Source organism: Limulus polyphemus, unplaced genomic scaffold, assembly GCF_000517525.1.
Source record: "Limulus polyphemus unplaced genomic scaffold, Limulus_polyphemus-2.1.2 Scaffold24, whole genome shotgun sequence".
NCBI classification, from domain to species: Eukaryota; Metazoa; Arthropoda; class Merostomata; order Xiphosura; family Limulidae; genus Limulus; species Limulus polyphemus.
This window is the reverse complement of record NW_013665634.1, coordinates 707,712-729,169: the sequence shown is the minus strand read 5'-3', so window position 1 is coordinate 729,169 and position 21,458 is coordinate 707,712. Positions and strand designations below refer to the sequence as shown.

The following is a 21,458-nucleotide window of genomic DNA, read 5'->3' as shown; positions in this document are numbered from 1 at the left end:
GGTGCACACCTTGATTATCGAAACCTGACAATATCGCTGAGCCACCAGAGACGTTTATAATTTTTTAACTTTTTCATTAAATATTTGCAATGAAATAATGAACAAAATATAAACTACGTAAAATTATTTGGTTATAGGATACATTGAAATGCTACCATTTATTTTAGTTTTACGTGCTATAAAATCGAGCAAATCTGGAAACAAATTATATTATACCTAGTCCTTCACTATCAGCATCTTCTGAATTGCTTTCAAAGTCCTCCTCTGCTTCTGCTTCTTCTGTAACTGTAGAAATACGTTCAGACCCTCGTTCCGAACGACGTCCCATAGAGGATCGACGTTTGACTCCACCACCATGCAACAAACTTTGGCCAACATCCAGATGTTTCTCCAATTCGCCAATCTTCTTATTTAAGGAATCGAGTTGATCACTTATCCTTAAAAGTTGAACTTTCTCTTCATTGGCCTTCGGATAGGTACACAACATGCAAGTGAAAAGATTAGCCAAGCTAAAGGTTATACTTCCTTCTTCTTCATCATCACCTCCACTCAAACCGAGAAAACCAAACAAGTCGTTCGTGTTCTTCTTCTGCTTTTGTGTCTTTTGCATTTCTTCTAGTTCCTTTTTTTCTTGTTCTATCTGTTTCTTAGATTTTTTTGTTTGAACTTCACGAGTGCCCCAAGAAACGACATTTAAATTCGCCAAGGAGTACAGAATCAACAATAGGTACATGGACGGCACACTAATAAAGTAGAGAAAACCGGGAACTACGCACCAAAACTCTTGAGGGTGAATGACTGCGGCTATGAAAAAACTGCTAGATAATCCAATCAAGAAAATCGAAGAAGGAGAACCAATTCCGTCTTCTGAAAGTTGAATGGATGTACCAACTAGTACAGCCATCATAAGCAAGGCGTATGCAGAGCTGAAAATCTGAGCTATAAGAATCTGCCAAAAGTAAGCGATACATAAGAAATTAATACAAAAACTTATTTTAATTATTTTAACACTTCCCAATCGATTATATATTGCATAAAACGAAATGTACATCAGTCGTAAAAAAAAGTTTAAAAAAATTAAAATTTGTTTTTGTGATTAATTTATAATTGAAATTATGCTTTGTTTGGACTTAAACATATATTAATTCAGTTTGATCTTCCTTTTCTCAAGTCCTGGTCGTTTATAAGTTAATCTGGTATTATTTTTGTTACTAAACGAAACGGGGAAAAGTATTACAACTGAAAATATAACTTACAAACTTCAAACTCAAAGTTTATCAACCTACCTGAATGTTGTTGTTTGCTACGAAGCAGATGAAAATGAAAAACAGGATAGGGATTATATTAGCACCGAATGATGTCCAGTTAGAAATCTTGAAAGCAGCAACCATGGCTCCTACCAACATAAGGAAAATTGTACCAGGACCCAGGACAGTTCCAACCATCAACATAGCCTGATATATAATGTAAGGAACAGAGATGTTATCGTTAATTTCAACAGTTCGTTTGTAGTCACCCAACAAATCCATGATATTTGCCATGGTAGAGGGCGCCCATCGACGACGCTGGGTGTAGAACTCTCCAAAACCTTCAGGACAATGTGTATAGGCATCCGAAGCGGCGCTGTATTCGACTCTGTATCCTCGTTGAAGCATCAAAGTACAGAGCCAACGGTCCTCTCCTGTTAACAAAAAATTATTATATATATATATATATAAGTTAAAAGTATTTCAAAACTTTATTTTATTGCCACAAACAATATCTAAAATTACACATATATAAGTTAGAAGTATTTCAAGTTGATAATGTGCATTTGAAAACTATGTTTTTTTACAACAAAAAATATCTAAAATTGCACACATATACATAAGTTAGAAGCTTTTCAAGTTGATAATGTGTATTTGAAAACTTTTTTTTACCACAGATAATATCTGAAATTACACATATATATAAGTTAGAAGTATTTCATGTTGAGAACATCTCTGAAAATGTAAATTTTAATTGATAATATGTTATTTACGGAATTTTACCCACTTTAAATGATACAGTATGATTTCAAAATTTATCCTGATTCTGCTTTGTGTTTTAAAAAGCGGTTCTGTAGAATTATGGTAGCACTGAATGTGGTATCATGAAATATCCTGAGCGTCCTGCACATAGTACAAATATCCTGAACTTACCTCGACCATAATAGACAATTTATAGAAAGTTGTCTACTAGACTTGGCCATATGGTACACATACTTTTCTCATACTAATCATCCTATGTTTTGTTTAAGAATCATCTATTCACCTTGATCGTACTGTACGTAGTGTAAAGGGTCTTCAGATTTTGTAGTGTATTTCCTCATTACGTTGTCATCCATAAGAGCTTTCGCTCGGAAAAGTGAAAAGCATCCGGGACTACACAACACACAGCCAATCATGTGTTCAGTTGCCTTTTGCAGCCAATGACCAATAGCATACTCGAACTTCTGATACCACACCATGGGACCTAGATAACATATATAAACATGCTTCATTTCAAAGTCTTGCGAACATCTGTCCGAATATAAGAATCCATACTGGAATATGCACGTCCAGCTTGGTACAATATTTCACAAAACAAAATATTAACTACAGCATTTCGCGTACCAAGAACCACAATAGCAAAATTTCTTCATAATTATTCAAACATAGATTACACATCTGACAGACTCCATCATATTACAATAACGTGTTTCCATAAAAATCTGTATAAAAACGACTTATTAAGTGTAATAGCTAGATACGTCATACATGATGGAACACTACCTAAGTACCTCTCCCATTAAATAGCTACATTAACTATAGTAAATAAGCCACCTGCAGCTAGTGTTCACAATGTATCATTATAATATAATATTATGAGTGTATTAAAGGGTATTTATGTAAATACACTCCTAGTAAGTTAAACTAGTAAAAAGTGCGCGATTAACGATGGAATTGTTAGTGAGTGCGCAGGACTATCACACGGACCGTTAGCGTCAGTGATGTGTTAATAACGTACAAACAGTGTACCATACATGGGTCGAATGACATATTCTAAAGAATGCAAACTCTAGCCATCGTGTGAATACAACATTAAAATTTACAGATGCGAAATATTGTGAACATTAACCAACATCTATACAGAAGCGGAGAAGAGGTCTAAACTGCACCTGACCCCCCCCCCCCTCAAAGGACGAGACCGAAAACCGATTATGAACTCTGACTTGAGTATAAGAATCACATTTACCTTGAATCTTCATAAAGGATCGTATGTTAGCTAAAAAACAATAATTTGTTAAACATATGAATAATAAGTTGTTTATTCTTATTTTGAGCTAATGTTCACATACATTTATTTTCATTATCACTCAAATAAAATGTGTCCTAATTGTAGTTAACTATATTGACTTTCAATTTAAGTTAACAATTCGTAACATCAAAGAAATCAGCCACATTGTGTTAGTTTTCATTAACACGCATCTTTGTTATATTCTATTCTAATTACTTAGATAACGATTAAATAAATATTAATTGTAAATCACACAACAATAATGCGTTCTAAACTATTTTAGATTTAAAATACCTCAGATCGAAGCGTTTTAACGCAATTATTAATTAATGAACTGATATATAATTCTTGTAAGACAAGTGACGTACGAGAGCTAGATTCTTGTGAAAGAAGAGATGTACAAGGGTTAGATTCTTGTGAAACAAGTGACGTACGAGAGCTAGATTCTTGTGAAAGAAGAGATGTACGAGGGTTAGATTCTTGTGAAACAAGTGACGTACGAGAGCTAGATTCTTGTGAAACAAGAGACGTACGAGGGTTAGATTCTTGTGAAACAAGTGACGTACGAGAGCTAGATTCTTGTGAAACAAGAGACGTACGACGGCAAAATTCTCGTGAAACAAAAGATATAAATCCCAGTTTAAATCTTATAATTTACAATATCTCGTTTTTAGGTATGGTTGAAAATTTTGAGGCTAATTCAAACCCGTAATGCCAAATTAATAATTCGAACGTTCTATAATGCACAACAGCATTCTGTAACAAGTTTTTTACAGTAATACAACAAAATTATACAAAGACAAGTAAGAAACATAATTACACTAAATCCATAGTACGTTTTTATGAGGATACTAAAAGTAACTGAACTTCAGGACAGTCCAGATATATGTCACTGGCGACTAAGCCTTTTACGTAACTCTTTGTACTGTCATGGATACACATATCTCTCCCCCTACCCCTCAAGGACACTACCACGGAAATCCGGAATTTTATACTATCATGAAAGGGTCCCCCCCCCACGCTTCAAACTTGTCAAAGTTTAAGAGTTTCATGATTCGAACAAGCAATTAAATATTTAAAAAATGTGTTTCTGTTTTTGTGCATTTAAAAATTATCTACGTGGTGCCCACCGCAATTATCAGACCCCGACCTTGTCCGTTAAAAGTCCTCAAGCTTACTGATGAACCATCGAAGGTCCATCTAAAAATATATATGGCATTTAGAGACGTGTTTATATAAAAAAGTGGCAATGAAAAAAGTTAAAAAATAAGGTACCATCCAAGAAAAATACTCATTATCCCTTCTTTCATGTGAAGTACCCTTGTCAGCTGTGCACAATATGTATAATGTTTCTTTACTTAGTTAGACATGTATCTAATATGAAATTAATATAAAAATGTTTTCTTCATTGTACTGTCGTAACAGACTATTTAATATCTTAATTCAACATCTCCGCTATAATAAGGTGACTATACTACCTTTTTTTTATGTCATAGCAAACCAGGTTGGCTGGGCAACATTTATCAAAATTAAATATGAATTAAACTCTGCTTTAAACAGTCTTAAATTATTAACTTGAAAGTAAAAAGAGGCGAAGTTTATTTGTTTGTTTTGAATTTCGCGCAAAGCTACACCAGGGCTATCTGCGCTAGCCGTCTCTAATTTAGCAGTGCAAGACTAGAAGAAAGGCAGCTAGAGAAAATTATAACGTTCAAATGAAAATTTTCTATATCTAAAAAAGTAATATCCAATTTGTCTGTCCTGAAAATCCGCGCGCACTATTTCAACAGAAGTAAACAAAAGGAGAATGTAAAGATACTTCAGTAGACATTTTGTACAACATATTAAAAGTTTATCAAAGTTTTCAAAAAGATCTAACATTAGGTCGTAGAATAACATTAAGTTTATTTAATGATTTTGTTAAGTACGGTAAAGTTTAGCCCTAACTAAACTAAAGCAAAAAACGTACACAAGTTACAGTGTTAATTTATCTCTTTATCGAATATAGGCCGTATTTAATAATGGGTTAACTAATGTCAGGCCTAAGTTAAGTGGACTTACAGATTTCGGTGTCTGTGATTAGAATTCTTTTGTATTTTTTTATAAATCATGTATTTAAAGAAGTACTTTTGCAATAAAGATACTAATTTGGCTGCAAATGTTTCACGGGTCTCTGGTAGTTTACTACTAGTACTAATAATAATATATTAAATATTCTAGGCACCTGTTCCTACAGGATGGATACGACCACATGCTGCTCCTAAGTTTCGATTTTTCTTCATCAGATCTACTAGAAGCTGTACCGCAGGTGGCCTAAAGTTGATATCGCCATCTAGTGTTAATATATAGGTGTTTTCTGCAATTACTTCCTTTCTGCTCACGTCTATAGGGAGCTCCATCAGTCTGTGTCCCAGTAAGTAATACATGTACATCACCTAATGTGAACGAAATAAATACATATAGTTACTCTCTGATACGAGTAAGTTTTGATAAATCAAAAGTAAATATTTGTTCCTGTTTCCTATTGGCTACATAACGAAAAGTGTAAATTCCTAAACACCCCTGTACCTCAACACTATAGGTTACATCAATGTTGAACACTTTGCACACATTACAAAAAATACAATAGCCATGTATATTTCATCCATTTTACATCACATTACATTCTCCTTAAAAATTGGACAACTGTAATACACATCTTGGCTAATCCTGCCATAATGTAAGAACGTGTAAAAGTTTAGAATTTTCCTAAACTAAAACAAAGTAATTCTTTATTGAATATGCGAGAGGTTTGGTTTTGCCAGTATAGGTAGCTTTGTATGTATCTATATATGTGTGTTTTCTTATAGCAAAGCCCCACCAGGCTCTCTGCTGTTTCCCCCGAGGGGAATCGAACCCCCTCACTTTAGAGTTGTAAATCAGAAGATTTACCGCTGTCCCAACGGGAGACAGGTGGCTTTAAAGTCACAACACAAAATATCAATTAAAAATAATTGAATATTAACGTGCAGTAGTCTCAAGCACGTTTAGGGAAGAAAGCTATGTATTTCAAGAGAAGATCTCAACCTAATATAATAACGTCAGTTTCTTTCAGCTGTCTTTGTTTTGACTATTACCTTTTATTACGTCATACCTTAATCTTTGTAAATTTTACTTATTTCTTCTCCTCTGTATATGTTTGTATAAAATTTTCTTCTCCATAACAAATCTTGTACTGTTTATTGTTATATATATATATTATATGTATGTTGTGTGCAAACCTTTTAAGAACGTTGATGATGGAATGTTGAAATTCCGAAACGTTCGAAGATAATCATGTCGTTTGCATTCGTTTGTTTCTTTGTATTTAAGCACAAAGCTACAAAATGGGCTATCCGTTTACACTCCTTAATGGAATCCTTTGAATCTCTCCCTACTACGGGATTAACCTAAACTGAGAGCTATCTAACTCAAACAAAAAATACCACAATAATTTACACATTGTCGCTCCCAGTAATCTCCTGGGGATGGGGGGGGGGCGAAAATCAATGAGCACAGTGCTAAGATACTGTCGCTTACGTATTTATGTGCTTACGAGAATCTTTTCCGTGAGACTAAAAAAAACCAATAGATAAATAATTTCTTTTGAGTCTCATCGTGCTACTATATATAAAAGCATAAAACAACAATGAAGCTTTTTTTTGGTACAATGAAAGACAAATGCTTTAATAGTTGTTTCAACCGACTAGTTTCGGTAGCAAAGCGACCATCATCAAGGCTGCATCCGCAAGCAATCTGCTGGAACAAGTAATGAGGACTTTTATCTTCCATTGTAACAAAAACTGTCGTTTCTTTTACTTTTAATATTACAGTAGATAAATATTGTTCTTTTATACTTCACAACATTCTTCTTTTTTAGTTATCTCTACTTTCACAAACAAATGCATTATAATTATGTTTTTAGATATGTTTTTGCCCCCCAGTGGCACAGCGGTATGTCTGCGGACTTAGAATGCTAGAATCCAGGTTTCGATACCGTTGTGGGCAGATCACAGATAGCCCATTATGTAGCTTTGTGCTTAATTACAAACAAACCATTAGATATGTTTCTGTATGTTCCATATATCTAGGTAAGATTTCAAAGTCATTCGATGAGGGCGGGAATAACACCTAAGAGTATAGAAATACAAAATCTATTCATACATTCTGTCCAAATATCTACAACAGAGCAAGCTATAGCGAATGATGCGTTGTCCTATCATTAGGAAATTTATTATATCTCTTGGAGAGCTTATCATTTGATTTTATTTGTATGATTGCTTTGTTCAAGTAAAACTCAATCGCGTTGAAAAAATACAGTGTAATATATAATTGTGTAATAGTTGTTTTTTTTTGCATTCTGTAATATGTAATATATTTTCATTTAAAATATCCAAATGAAAATTTTCTTGTAAAGACATTTTGTAAAGCCAATATAACATGTACGAAATTTCTAGTTTTCTAATTACCATGTTAGTGATATCAAGGTAAACCTCTAAGGCTATAACACTAAGAACACAAAACATCAGTAGTTCATTTCTAAGATAGACTCGCAAGAGCTCAGTGCCAGGCGACTTCCATACAAGAGCCTGATGTTGACGACTTCCATACAAGAGCTCAGTGCCAGGCGACTTCCATACAAGGGGTTAATTCCGGGAGACTTCCATACAAGAGCCTAATGTTGGCGACTTCCATACAAGAGCTCAGTGCCAGGCGACTTCCATACAAGAGCTCAGTGCCAGGCGACTTCCATACAAGAGCTTAGTGCCAGGCGACTTCCCTATAACTGTTTCAAAAAGCTTATATGTAGGTAAATAAAGTTATCTACCCCATCCTACCCCCACCCTTTCCTCCTACCAAAATTATTTGTTGACAGTGTTTTTTCTAAGATTCTCCTGTCTCTGCTTTGGGCTCCATGATAAAACACATAAAATCAACGTCATCATGTCGGATACACTGCCTAAGCATAATATAAAGAAACACTTCCCTTTTTCTAGTAATTGGTTTATCTAATTATTTAATAGTTACAGCTAACTTAAGGGTTGATCAATTTGAATTATTCACCGTTCTTGATAAATTTTAGAAATAAGAGTATTTGACGATGATAAAAGCAAATCATTAATGCTTCGAACTGGATTTAGATTATAATGAACAACATGAATACCCAACACCATAATCTGTCTGAAGTACTTACTTGGCTCCATCTTTTTCGGTGCCTGATCTTAATTTTGTCTTTCAGATGAGCAATGAGTTTGTTCTTCCCTGGCATACTCCAAACAAGTCGTCCTCCATAGGGAGTTGGGTATTTCTTTGGAGGCTTCAACCGAATGTTTGTCTGATGGACGTTGCTGTAAAAGTTTACTTAATGTGATTGGAAAAGCTACTTGTAAAAATGTTGTTCACCTATCAATATACACAGTAATTATAATTAAATAAAGTTGGATATCAAATCCTGTAAAGATACGTTACGATATCCATCTTTTTAACAAATCTAGACAATAATCTTTTAGCATACATACTGCTTATCTAATACATGAATTTATTACATGACTCGACGATAAAGTTGTAGGGATTTAACAAAATCACTTGGATAAAATTAAACTATCAACTATCTTTGTCAAGAAAAAGCAACGTTTAATAATAATGAATAAACGAGGGTAAATTTAACTTGTGTTAAACGTTGTAATTTTGGAATATAATTTATGTAATCTACTTAACATTTCTGACAGTCATTAGGCATATTGTAATTTATTTATACTCACACGATCTGAAAATTTATAACAATCCAATTAAAACATGCAATATTCTAGCAGGTCTTACATAGCAAATAGTAATTAACAGTATACAAAATTTATAAGATAAATAGTAAGAGAATGCCATTCTGTTAAGCTTAATAAATTGGAACCTCAGTGCAGAGCTTGTGATTAAAGTTCAAACATGATAACAATTTAAGCTATAACTAAAAGTCGTATAAAACCTAAGTAATAGTTGAAATAGTCAATGTTTATTTCATCAACAATTTATACTAAATAGTATTAATTTAAACTTACGATCAAATCACCATGTGTTTCTTATTCTTAGCAGTAAAAATGAACATCCTTGCTTGTGTTTAAACGAACTGAAACATTGAAATGAATCATTTTACCATACGAATGGCTTCAAATTCATGGTTTATATTTTGGCTTAGCTGTGTCACAGTAGCCTCTAATGATGCTATTAGACGCTAATCAAATGTTCAAACTATGCCACACGTGAAAATATAAGAAAATGAATGACCCTTTAATTGGCTTATACAAGGGTGGCTAATTTTAAAACCAATGAATTCTAGAAGATGTATCATATGTTGGTTGTATGATTTACTTTCAGTAATTGTCTATTAAATCAAAAGTCAGCGGTGAATTAAAATTTTTTATTCTTAATTTAGTGATTTTGTTTGATTCAGAATTTTTACCCAAAGCTACACAAGGTCTATCTGCGCATGTTTTCCCTAGTTTTGCACTGATAGACTAAAGCTAGTCAACAGCACCCACCTTCGGTTACTCCTGTATTACTGAACAGTAGGATCTGACTGTCACTCTCACTACGTGTTCAAGGCGCCCCCTAGTGGCACAGCGGTATGTCTACGGAGTTACAACGCTAGAAACCGGGTTTCGATACTCGTGGTGGGCAAAGCACAGTTAGCCCATTGTGTAGCTTTGTGCTTAACTTCAAATTAACTTCGAATAATTAGATTGGCCATTATATTATAACGCCCCCACGGCTGAAAGAACGATCATCTTCGGTGATGGGATTCGAACCCGCAGACTGAGAGTCCGGTGTTCTTACAATCAAATCATAACGGGAAGGATACAAAGTAAACAGTGGTTGAAATGTTGACCATTGCGGAAGAAGATACGAAAGTGTGGATGAAATCTCACAATAGTTCTACGTATGTCTTAGTCGTATATTATTATATTTTAAGAGAGTAAAACTTTATTTTTCACACATATATACTATGAGTACTTCTTTATTATTTCTTGTAACAATTAAAGTTTTGTTATTGTTGCTTTGAATATAAAATCCAAAACTAAAACGTATTTTGTTTATGCTTCTGAATTCTACAAGAACAAACAAACAAACATGTTCTTATATAATTCACTTTTCCTTCACCAGACGGGGTTTCACATCATAGCTGTCTATTATACAGCAGTACAAGTTTGTTCAAGTAATGCAATTATTCATCCTGTGATCCGTGGTTGAATTTAGGTGAATAATGATACTTTAATGGCGATTCATAATGTAAAAACAAGAAATTATGCGTTTTCTCTTTCTTTTAAACCTGTTCCGTGCAACCAGTCGAGTTAAGTTACACGAGTTAAGTTACCATATGTTCAAATACCTTCTTTTATTGTTCTTCCTATGTTGTCACATTTTACAGATACTACGATAAAGAGAAATCATTAAATGACCAAAGAGAAATATTCTACATCGAAAACAGGCGAACTTGGCCACACTATAATAAAACAGTCGAACTTGGCCACACTATAATAAAACAGACGAACTTGGCCACACTATAATAAAACAGACGAACTTGGCCACACTATAATAAAACAGACGAACTTGCCCACACTATAATAAAACAGACGAACTTGGCCACACTATAATAAGACAGACGAACTTGCCCACACTATAATAAAACAGACGAACTTGCCCACACTATAATAAAACAGACGAACTTGTCCACACTATAATAAAACAGACGAACCTTCCCACACTATAATGTTGTGAAAGTAGGTATTGCTTCTCCAAGAACAGTGTTTTTTTTTAAACAAAATTCCAGACGGAGCAAGAAACCTTGCGTCGCCAGGGTAACGACTGCCCTAACCTGTTCAAGTTTTTATCTGTGGTCTTTCAAAGAGTGCACTGAAACTAGGTCATGTAGAACTACTTTTTGTAAGCGAGCAGGTGTAGACTGCTGGCTCTGTCAGTTCTACTAATCAAATTCTGCTTTGGAACATGACCTTCACGAGCTCCTTTCCACTGCACATTTTTCACATATCTAAAGGTAGTGACTCATTATCAAGTTGCAGTGTCGCTGATTAATTTGTCAGCGATACGATGGTTTAACAGAAAGTTAGAAAACAACATTCTAAAAATTAATGAACAAAATCATCCTTACATTTTTTTTGTTTCCTGAGTTAGTTCTAGTAAGTATAACGATCAGAATTAAAATTACAGAAATTAAACCTTACAATAAATAATATATTTAGATGCCATATTATTATAAAGAGGGATGTGTAACCATGTTAAAGTAAACAATATGTAAAAAATACAAGCTAAAACTAATAAAAAATATATAACTAATTTCATCACTGTGGTATAAAAAAGTACCTAACTCGATAATGAAAGATAATACGACGTAAGCCTATCACCAAAACACCATGACTTTCTCAAGATATTCTAAATTTGATGTTATCACTCGGTTGCATCAAAAATTGTTTGTTTTTTTCCACAGACTAATACTCTCATTTTATTAAATATTTTCGCGCCTGCTCATAACTCGTGACAGCTAGACTTACTAAAGCAGCTATACTTGACAGTTGACAAAAGGCGGATTTAACAATAAAATAAGATAATTAAACAATGCTAAAGAACACGTTTGTTTTAGTCTAACGGATTATAATTTTTTTTTTTACGGAACGCAACTTCCATTTTGTTACGCCACCACACCTTTTAACTGCAGCAATTCACACTAATTGTAATTACCCGTCTAAACTTAACTGGTCTATATTTAAAGTTTATTATAATCTAGATTTTAAAATGGGGTCATTTAAACAAGTAGTTCTTGTTTTTATTTATTTATTTTTCTATATCTTTAAACGTCAATTAAACTTCTAGCTTCAGAGCACATTTTCTTACACGAAGATAAAAGGAAAGTGAAATAAATCCATCTTCGATTATAGTAACGAGGTAGGCCTAATATGGACTCGTGGTTAAGGCACTCGATGCTCAATCTGCAGATCGCAGGTTTGAATCCCGTCCCCAAACATGCTCGCCCTTTCAGCCGTGTGAGCGTTATAACGTGATGTTTAATCTTGCTATTTGTTGGTAAAAAATAGCCCTAGAGTTGGTGATGTTGACTAGCTGTTTTCCCTCTAGTCTATCACTTCAGAATTAAGGTCGGGTAATAAGACAGACACCCCTCAGTACTTTTACGTGAAATTCCAACAAATAAATTATTAACGAGGACTTTTTCACTAACTTCAACTACGCTTAGATTATTTTTCGAATAATTATAATTAGCACGTCTTTTTCATGGATAAAGGTTTTTATACTTAATCACTTCACAAACATACCTTGCAGCAACGTCGATAACCCTTATCATTTGTTTCACGAAACGGTTTACAACCATTTCTTCATCATTGTCGTCGCTCAACTCAAAGGCATCATCAAAGTAAGCGTGAACTAGAACGGAAATTCAGATGTGAATGAAGAATTTCTCGCCAAATGTGCATAAAAGCTTAGACTAAAACCATTTTTACAAGAGAGAAATGATTATATATAAAACGTGAATGTTGAGAAGAACACATTTTAAAATGAAAGAAAACATATTATTACTGCTACATAAAAAACGGCACACAGAGAGAAAATAAACTCCACATTTTTAATTATTTTACAGTATAAAAACAAAACAGTTAACAAAAATATAGTTTTACTGTACGCGTAATGTAAGAAAATTAACAAAATCATTACAAGTTTGTTCATTTTTTGGTAATGTATACATTACTTAATATTGTTTCTAAAAATATTATGAAATAACAACTAATTAATTATTAAATACCTTCGAATTCGTAGTAATCGGGGTCAACAATGTTTAAGTATTTTTGGGCATTTCTTCGAGCACTCTGGTCTTCATCCATCCTTAAATAAGTTGGATAATCTAGTTTAGTCAAATTATAGGAAACAGAGAATATAAAAGTAGTTAGTTGTTGAGGCTGTTTTTAGGCTTAGTGAAAAATAAAGTAGACAGAATGTTAGTGTGGACATTACCCGTCCCATAATTCATCACGTGACAGAGACTCGACTTAGCTTAGTAACCCAACGTTTCCCAAAGCTTGGTGCGCAAATGAACTTTGGGGGAGCGAGCAATTAGGGTGGAGCCAAAAGTGCAATAATGCAAATTTATACGCGTTTTAATATATTTTTTATTAATGAAGAATAATAAGTAATTACTACAAAACCCATATATATATATATATATATATTAAAGGGGCGTGAATCACAAAAGTTTGGGAAACGCTGTAGTAACCCATCTTCAGGTCTTTGTAAAGGAAAATTACTGATATAAACCGAGTTGCTGTCAGCCATGACGACCTATTGTGCAGGTCAACAAAGTTTTAACTTAAAAACAATTAGCAACACTCTGGAGAGATAGCGGAGACAAGAGAAATGCTCAACGGTAACTTTTCTAAATCACTACGCTAAATGAAAACCGTTTTAACTCTTCGTGTCCAATACACCGTTTGTTTTAGGATTTCTCGGTTGTCTTTGGTTTTTAAGTACTGAATATACATCTCAAATACAAGTTGTATGATAAACAGTTAATAATATGATTCATCATATATATATATTTATATGGATTTTGTTCTTTTATTTCGAAGTGATACATCTAGTTAAGTAAACTGTGAAAAAATAAGTTTGTTGTCAAGTAAATCTAGCTTTTAGTACACTCAAACAAATTTAAATTATTATGTGTAATAAGGAAGGTTCCAGTTCATCTAGCATCACCTAGTAGCAGACATTTCAAACTTTCGGTTAGATCATTTGAACTGTGTGTGCGTGATCTATAGTCTGATAACTCCTGAAAAGTTACTATTTTTTCTGCGTTATTTTCATATTTTTACATACCTCATCACCGAATTCAACATTTGAATCATTTCGTCAGGCGTTTCGTGCCACATCGTTGCGCATGCGTACATTCGAGTAATATGATCGATGTTTCGGACGCTACGGCCGTTATGGCTACTCGAAGTGTCGTTAGTTTTTACAGAGATGGTTTCGTAGTATTGAGAGTTGTCATTATATTCGGTCACTTCCAGGTCGATCTCCTGCGAATCAACGTAAATTATGGTTAATACTACGTTATATGTGGTGCAAGTTTACTCACATATAAGATATTAGATCACTGCGAGTTAAAGTTATAATTTTTGTACTTAATTTGATAAAATACATTAATACAAATTTATGCTCTTCCCACCCCCACTCTGTATATTTACTTCATGGGCTTAACTAAATTCGTGGAAATGTTTGTTTGTGCTATATGCAAAACAAACAATAAAATCATTTTCATTTTACTTAATTCAGCTCTTTCCAGCTGACTAGCCTATTTACAGCACATAAAATTGGAATAAGCAACAAGATAGTATAAATTTCAGTTAGTTGAGACTGTTTTGTATCTTTTTCGCAACTACACCATGGTAGCTCTTCAGGTGTTAATCGTCGTTAAAACTTGGCTACTGATGATTCATACACTGAAAAATTATGAATTTTAGCGGTAAAAATACGTATTAAAAAAGAGCTTATGTAAATAATAAAATAAAAATTATTTCCACAGAATATAACATTAAACAGTTCTAGATATTTTGAACAAGGCTGATTTCATTCTAAGCTGTAGAAAGCACTGTATATAAACCACTTAAACAGCTTCGGCAAAGTACTTACCGAACTTTTAACCTCGGCTATGTCATCTCGTCTTCTGTTTAATGCAATGGATTGGTCCACTAAGACACCGATGTACATTGGGTTCACGAAAAGTCTAAAATGATACGAGTAAATAAACAATTACAGAAACGAACATGTCGTACGTTCAATTATTTCAACGAAGAAGGTTTTTAACTATTCTAAATGACTTACAAAACACCAATAAGTACTTAGTCTTTGAATTACCGGTGGGATCTAATCCCATCGGCATTTTTTTCAAAAAATTTTGATGGGCCATAACTTTGTTGGTTATAGTATCATATGAAATATTTGAACATAAATGTCATCAATGTTTCAATTTATGTCACCAAAACATTAAATTATTCAACATCATAAGTAGACAGAATAAAACAGATCGATAATTTGATTTTTAAATTACAAACACACAAAACATTCCGAGTTAAAAACCAAGTTTGTATTTTTTTTTAACTATCCTTGTTCAAGTTGGGGATTTAACGAGATACTTAATAAATTTGTTCAAACACTAGAACTTTGCAGAGTTGGGGATTTAACGATATGCCGACTAAGGCTATTCAAAAACTAGAAACATTATGTTAATGTAGCAATCTCCCCTTGATATATATTAACAATGGACAGAATTTAAAAAGTGTCATAAAATGAACATAAATATATATGTATAATTAACTAAAAGTTGCTCAAGATGCTTAAAAGATGGCCTAGATTTATTTATGTTTTCCTCAAGGCTTTACAAGTCAAGACATGTATTATAAAATGCTCTACACTTCACACGTTAAAATTTATAAAACGGGTCTTATTTTCCTCAACCTTTAATAATTTTATTACATTATTTCCTCAGTTAATATTCCTCAGTTTTTATAATTTTAAAACACTTATAAATAATTAATGCGCCGGTGGAAAAATTATTAAATTACCTAACGTTAGAGAAAAATTTAAAGAGTTAATTTTTGGTACGTTATCTTCTACAAACTGGAGTGAATTGTAAATTCTTACTTTTCAGTTGAAGCCAATCTTTCACACTTCGGTGTCCAGATATGAATAGCAATCCAGGTTTGTGAAAGTAACCATACCAGCCAAATCCATGCAAACTGTTTAGAGACGAAATCCTGAAAAAATTCTCCTTCTGGGCAAGTCCAGAAAAGGTACTTAGGGAGGATGTTTTCATAAAAGCATTCATTTTCTGTTCGAATACCACAGGCGCCGATTAACAAGGACATGGTTACTGGGACAGTGAGACTGATGGGAAACGCGAAGCTAAACCCTTGGATGCATATTTTGCAAGCAAACTTTCCAAAAACATAACAGAGTAACGAAGCACTGACTTGTATTAGAGCAACGTAAATAGGAGTCATCTCGAAAGAATCAATGACAATTTCTTCATCTAGAGGGCTAGCTGTGGGAAGATCAGGAAAGTTCGAATCGAGAACTGACTTCCTTATTTGGTGAACCGTAATCATGTGACTTTGGAAGCTCTGCTTGAACAGTCGGAAGACTTGAGCTGTATGCTCCATTGTTAGGGACAATAACGCTAACATGCTGCAAAAAATTATAATAATTTTCCATATCGAAATAAACAAGTACGTGAAATATCGGCTTCTGCGTAAGTCGTCTTTTACTTTGGAAAGTTTCTTGATAATCTTAATAGGCGATCTTTTATCAATGTAGTTTTCCCACCATCCAAGTGATAACAGAAACACTGCTACGGGAATAGCCCAGGAACGTTTATGGAGCTCAACAATTGGCCAGACTACAAAACCTGTAGCTTGTGCAATAATAGAGATAATATCCAAAATGACTTTTACTGAACGTCTGTCTTCCCCTTTATAACGAGACAGGAGACTGAAAACGGCAGGCATAAAGCAAACACAATTTGTAAGCATGACTGCCTTTATAACATCCAAGTCTGGAAGAACTACAAATAACAGAAGGACTAGGCCTAGAACATGCAGTGACTCCATAATTAAAACCTGTAAGGGAAAATGTGGATTTTAGTGCATAAATATTTCTAAAGATTTTGCAAAATTAAAGCAAGTTATCGCAGTTCAAGCAATGTTCAAATTAAACGCAATATCTCAAATTTTATAGAATATAAATGAATATTTTGAATTCAAATTTCAAACTTAGGGAATTTTTATTTCTAATTTATATTGAAACCAGAATTTTTCGAAAAAAAAACGAAACGGAAAACATTATTATCCTTCTTTCCTATTATAGAAAAATAGTTTATTTCCATAATCTTTAAGAATTTCGGTTATTTATGTTTAGTTTTGTTTGTTTTGAATTTCGCGAGAAGCTACACGAGGGCTATCTGCGCTAGACGTCCCTAATTTAGCAGTGAAAGACTAGAGGGAAGGCAGATAGCCATCACCACTCACCGTCAACTTTTGGGCTACTCTTTCACCAACGAACAGTGGGATTGACCGTTACGTTATAACATTCCCACGGCTTAAAGGACGGGCATGTTTGGTGGGACGGGGATTCGACCCTCAGATTGCGAGTCTAGCGCCCCTAACCACCTGGCCATGCCGGGCCTTATGTTTAGTTGAAAAGTGGTGTTCAAACTTTTTTATTACAGATTATCTGTAAAATTATTTCCTGAAGAGCTACTTTTTAGATCACGAAACACACAAAATAATAAAGAGATAAAAAACAGAAGACTTCGATTATTGTAGTGTGTTTGTTATTTATATCTGTAGATGGAAAACTGTATGTGTTTTGATTATACATAGTCTGTTTTAGCGAGAGCATTTTCTGAAATATGAATATTTATTTGTATGACAAATAATGTAAGGGTTTTTACTATACGAAATCTGCAGTTAGCTTTATTGCAATTAAACATTGCAACTACTAAGTATAAGGAGATAAGTAAACAAGCAAATGAAAACAAAATTTATTTCAATCTTGAATACTGAATAAAAATTGTTTGGTTTGAATTTTGCGCTAAGCTACACGAGGGCTATCTGCGCTACCCGTCCCTAATTCAGCGGAGAAAGACTAGAGGGAAGGCAGCTAGCCATCACCACCCACCGCCAACTTTTGGGCTACTTTTTTACCGAGGAATCGTGGGATTAACCGTCACATTATAACGCCCCACGGCTGAAAGGGCGAGCATGTTTAGTGGGACGGGGATTCGAGTACTCTAACCAACTGATTATGCCGAGCCTTGACTAAAAAAATGATAATAATAATGAACTAGCTGTAGTTTTTCTTCTTCTCCTTGACGTTGTCATGATTTCGATAGAATTAACATTTTTAACAGTCTAACACCAACGGCTACAACAACCTTGTACCCAAAGTTTACTTGAATATATATATATTCACGATTTAAAAAGAAATAATAATAATTAGGTTGTTGCTTAACCCAGAACACGGTTCTATTACATTAAGCAGATTCCCGTAGTTATTAACTAGTGTGTAGAAAAACTATACCAAAGAAACCTGTATACGAAATACTCAAGTACTTGCAGTTCACACAGAAAATATCAAGTGCATACAGTTCACACAGAAAATATAAAGTACATACAGTTCACACAGAAAATATCAAATGCATACAGTTCACACAAAAAATATAAAGTGCATACAGCTCACACAGAAAATATCAAGTGCGTACATTTCACACAGAAAATATATTACTTGTAATGCAAATATACATATTATTTTAAAGAATTCTTGAAGTTGAAAACCGGATGTGGTTATCTAAAAGATTATCTCTTTTCTTGCTGTTTATAACATCGTTTTTTTTTCGTTGTCCATATATGTAGTAAATAGCTGAAACAAACAACGTTCTTATGTTTATTCATATAATAATTATATTATATTGTTATATTTCTTATTTTCGAAATAGTATGAAAAGGAAAATGGCGTCAGTTTTTACAAGTGACGTTGTAATATGTTGATATCATTTTTTAAAAATAAAACTATATAATTATATATTATCATATTATTTTACCGTAAGAAAAGTTAGGAACTTGGGTCTTCTGTAGGACTTGAAGACGCATATCCTGAAGCTGCGGAAAAGCGTAAACAGCTCAGGAATTATCATCACAAAGAACAAACACCAAATCCATGCTACTTTTTCCATCTCTGATATTTGCGCTCGATAATCCTTGCCCCTTTCGAGACCTGGAAAAATTTACGATGTTCCGGTAAAAACCACTTTTATATTCCTTTTTTTTAATTCAATACGGCATTACAGTAGCAATGTAAGATTAGGGATAATGTTGATATTACTTGGAAAATGTAAAACAATAACTAATAATCTTTAATTTATGCTTTATCGCAAAAAAAAAACAACGTTTATTCAGGATAAATAATAAAATTAAAAGAGATAAGTCTATTATCATTGAAATAATTGATTTTTTTGCACTTGCGCAATTTAAAAACAAGAAATAAAATAATTTTAATATTTTCCCCTTAACATTATTACTCATATTACAAACCAAAAACTATGTGTAAAGAAAGGCAAAATCATAATTTAGAATAAAAGATCAATATACTATTCTACCCGAAGTTTTGGCCTTTTCAAAAGTCATTTATTAAAGCAGTGATAACGTGTACAACAACAAGTCAGTACTTATAGTTTTGTCCTTTTCAAAAGTCATCTATTAAAGCAGTGATAACGTGTACAACAACAAGTCAGTACTTATAGTTTTGTCCTTTTCAAAAGTCATCTATTAAAGCAGTGATAACGTGTACAACAACAAGTCAGTACTTATAGTTTTGTCCTTTTCAAAAGTCATCTATTAAAGCAGTGATAACGTGTACAACAACAAGTCAGTACTTATATTATAATCGTGAGAATTTTCTATAGATATATTTTCACTTCTAGTTATTTTATTTCGTAAGTTTTAAGATTTTAGCAATAAGGTTTGTACAGATATTTACAGATTAAGATACTGTTCTGGTAATATCTCTTCGTGATATTTCAAACAGTACAAACAAAAAACAATAATAGATTTAAATTTAACCATTCTTTTCAAGAAATCAACTCCAGATTCAGAATTCAAGCTTTTAACAGGAAATAGATTTGAGTTATCTTTTCCCCTTTGTATCCCTTACGGAACTGCCATATTCATATTGATTATGGCAGAAACTATATTAGCTATTAAAACATTAATGTTCATGTATATATATATATATTAATCATGGCAGAAACTATACTAGCACATCAAAATATTACTGTTTACATACGTATATATATATATTAATTATGGCAGGAACTGTATTAGCAATTATTATATATATATACGTATGTAAACATTAATATTTTGATGTATGGCGGGAACTATATCAGCTTATTAAAACTTACCCATTCCCTTCTTACAGATTGGAAGCGTTCGATCTTCTTTAATATGTGACGTCATAAAGAGCATACTCCCTTTCGAGATAACCGCAGTTGTAATTACACAGATGAGTGTCCCGATGTAGACAACAATTTTGACGATTTTAAGGACAATTTCTACGGTCTTCGAAGTCAGTGTAAGATCTTCCTCCTCATCAGGCTTATCAACAAAAACATCCCATCCTCTCGTTTCTGGTTCACTCCGTCGGCTACAACACGGATGACAGTTAGCGCCTTATTGATATACTAACATCGTTTAAACGTATTTTTCGTGATATAAAATAGTTACGTATCTGGATATTCTATGAAATGTTTGATCATACTTTATTACTAGTACGTTTGGACTGGACGTTGCCAAGTGGTTAGCGTGCTCGGACTGTAAATACGAGGGTTAATGATTCGCGTCCTGTTGCTGCAAAAATGCTCTATGCATTTTAGGGCTGTGGGTGCGCTATAAGAGTAATAGTCAGATCTCCGCTATTCGGCGAGACTAGAGTAACCCAAGAGTTACGTTTGCAGTTAACTAGGTACCTTCCCTTTATCTAATAGTTCTAAGTTAGGGATGGCCATACACGGATTGTTATTTTGTTTAGTATAATTTTGCTCCGATAGGCTTCAGCGTTTACTGTATTAAGTCTTAACTCACCCGTAGGAAAATGTGATTAAAATCAAATTTACTAAATTCTAAAACTGTTTTATGCGCATGAGGATCAAGAGTGTGAGGGTTCATTTTCTTTAATATTCTAAATACCCTAAACCTCCCCCCACACACACATACAGATAAGTCTAAAGGCTTATAATGTTTTGATACCCGCAATGGACACAACATTGTATAGCTTTGCGCTTGACAACAAGACTTGATACACGAAAAAATTTGTACAACTTATTTTCAAAGATGATTTTCCATGTTCTAGCGAATTTTTAACTAAATCAAAATCCCCCTTGATCAACCATTAGGGGAACACAGACTGAAAATGTTGGAAATCTAAATTTGCATATTTATTTTCAAACTCTTTGGTCTTCCATTTGCTAGCCCTTACACGAAATTTTCGAAAATTAAAAGTAAGTATTTATTTTGAATAAC

General features: G+C 33.5%; 1 protein-coding gene across 1 annotated transcript in view; it reads right to left on the bottom strand.

Annotated features, from left to right (window-relative positions):
- Window positions 1–16,991, bottom strand: part of LOC106458718 — a 23,719-nt gene extending 6,728 nt beyond the window's left edge. Inside the window, exons 1-10 of the mRNA XM_022385410.1 lie at window positions 16,027–16,991; window positions 15,016–15,109; window positions 14,203–14,402; window positions 13,136–13,215; window positions 12,651–12,759; window positions 8,510–8,663; window positions 5,522–5,732; window positions 2,293–2,493; window positions 1,287–1,681; window positions 217–949 (exon numbers count right to left, since the gene is read on the bottom strand). Coding sequence (XP_022241118.1) covers window positions 217–949; window positions 1,287–1,681; window positions 2,293–2,493; window positions 5,522–5,732; window positions 8,510–8,663; window positions 12,651–12,759; window positions 13,136–13,215; window positions 14,203–14,402; window positions 15,016–15,109; window positions 16,027–16,991 — 3,142 coding nt within the window. The remainder of the gene's footprint in view (window positions 1–216; window positions 950–1,286; window positions 1,682–2,292; window positions 2,494–5,521; window positions 5,733–8,509; window positions 8,664–12,650; window positions 12,760–13,135; window positions 13,216–14,202; window positions 14,403–15,015; window positions 15,110–16,026) is intronic.
- Between the last annotated feature and the right edge of the window lie 4,467 nt (window positions 16,992–21,458).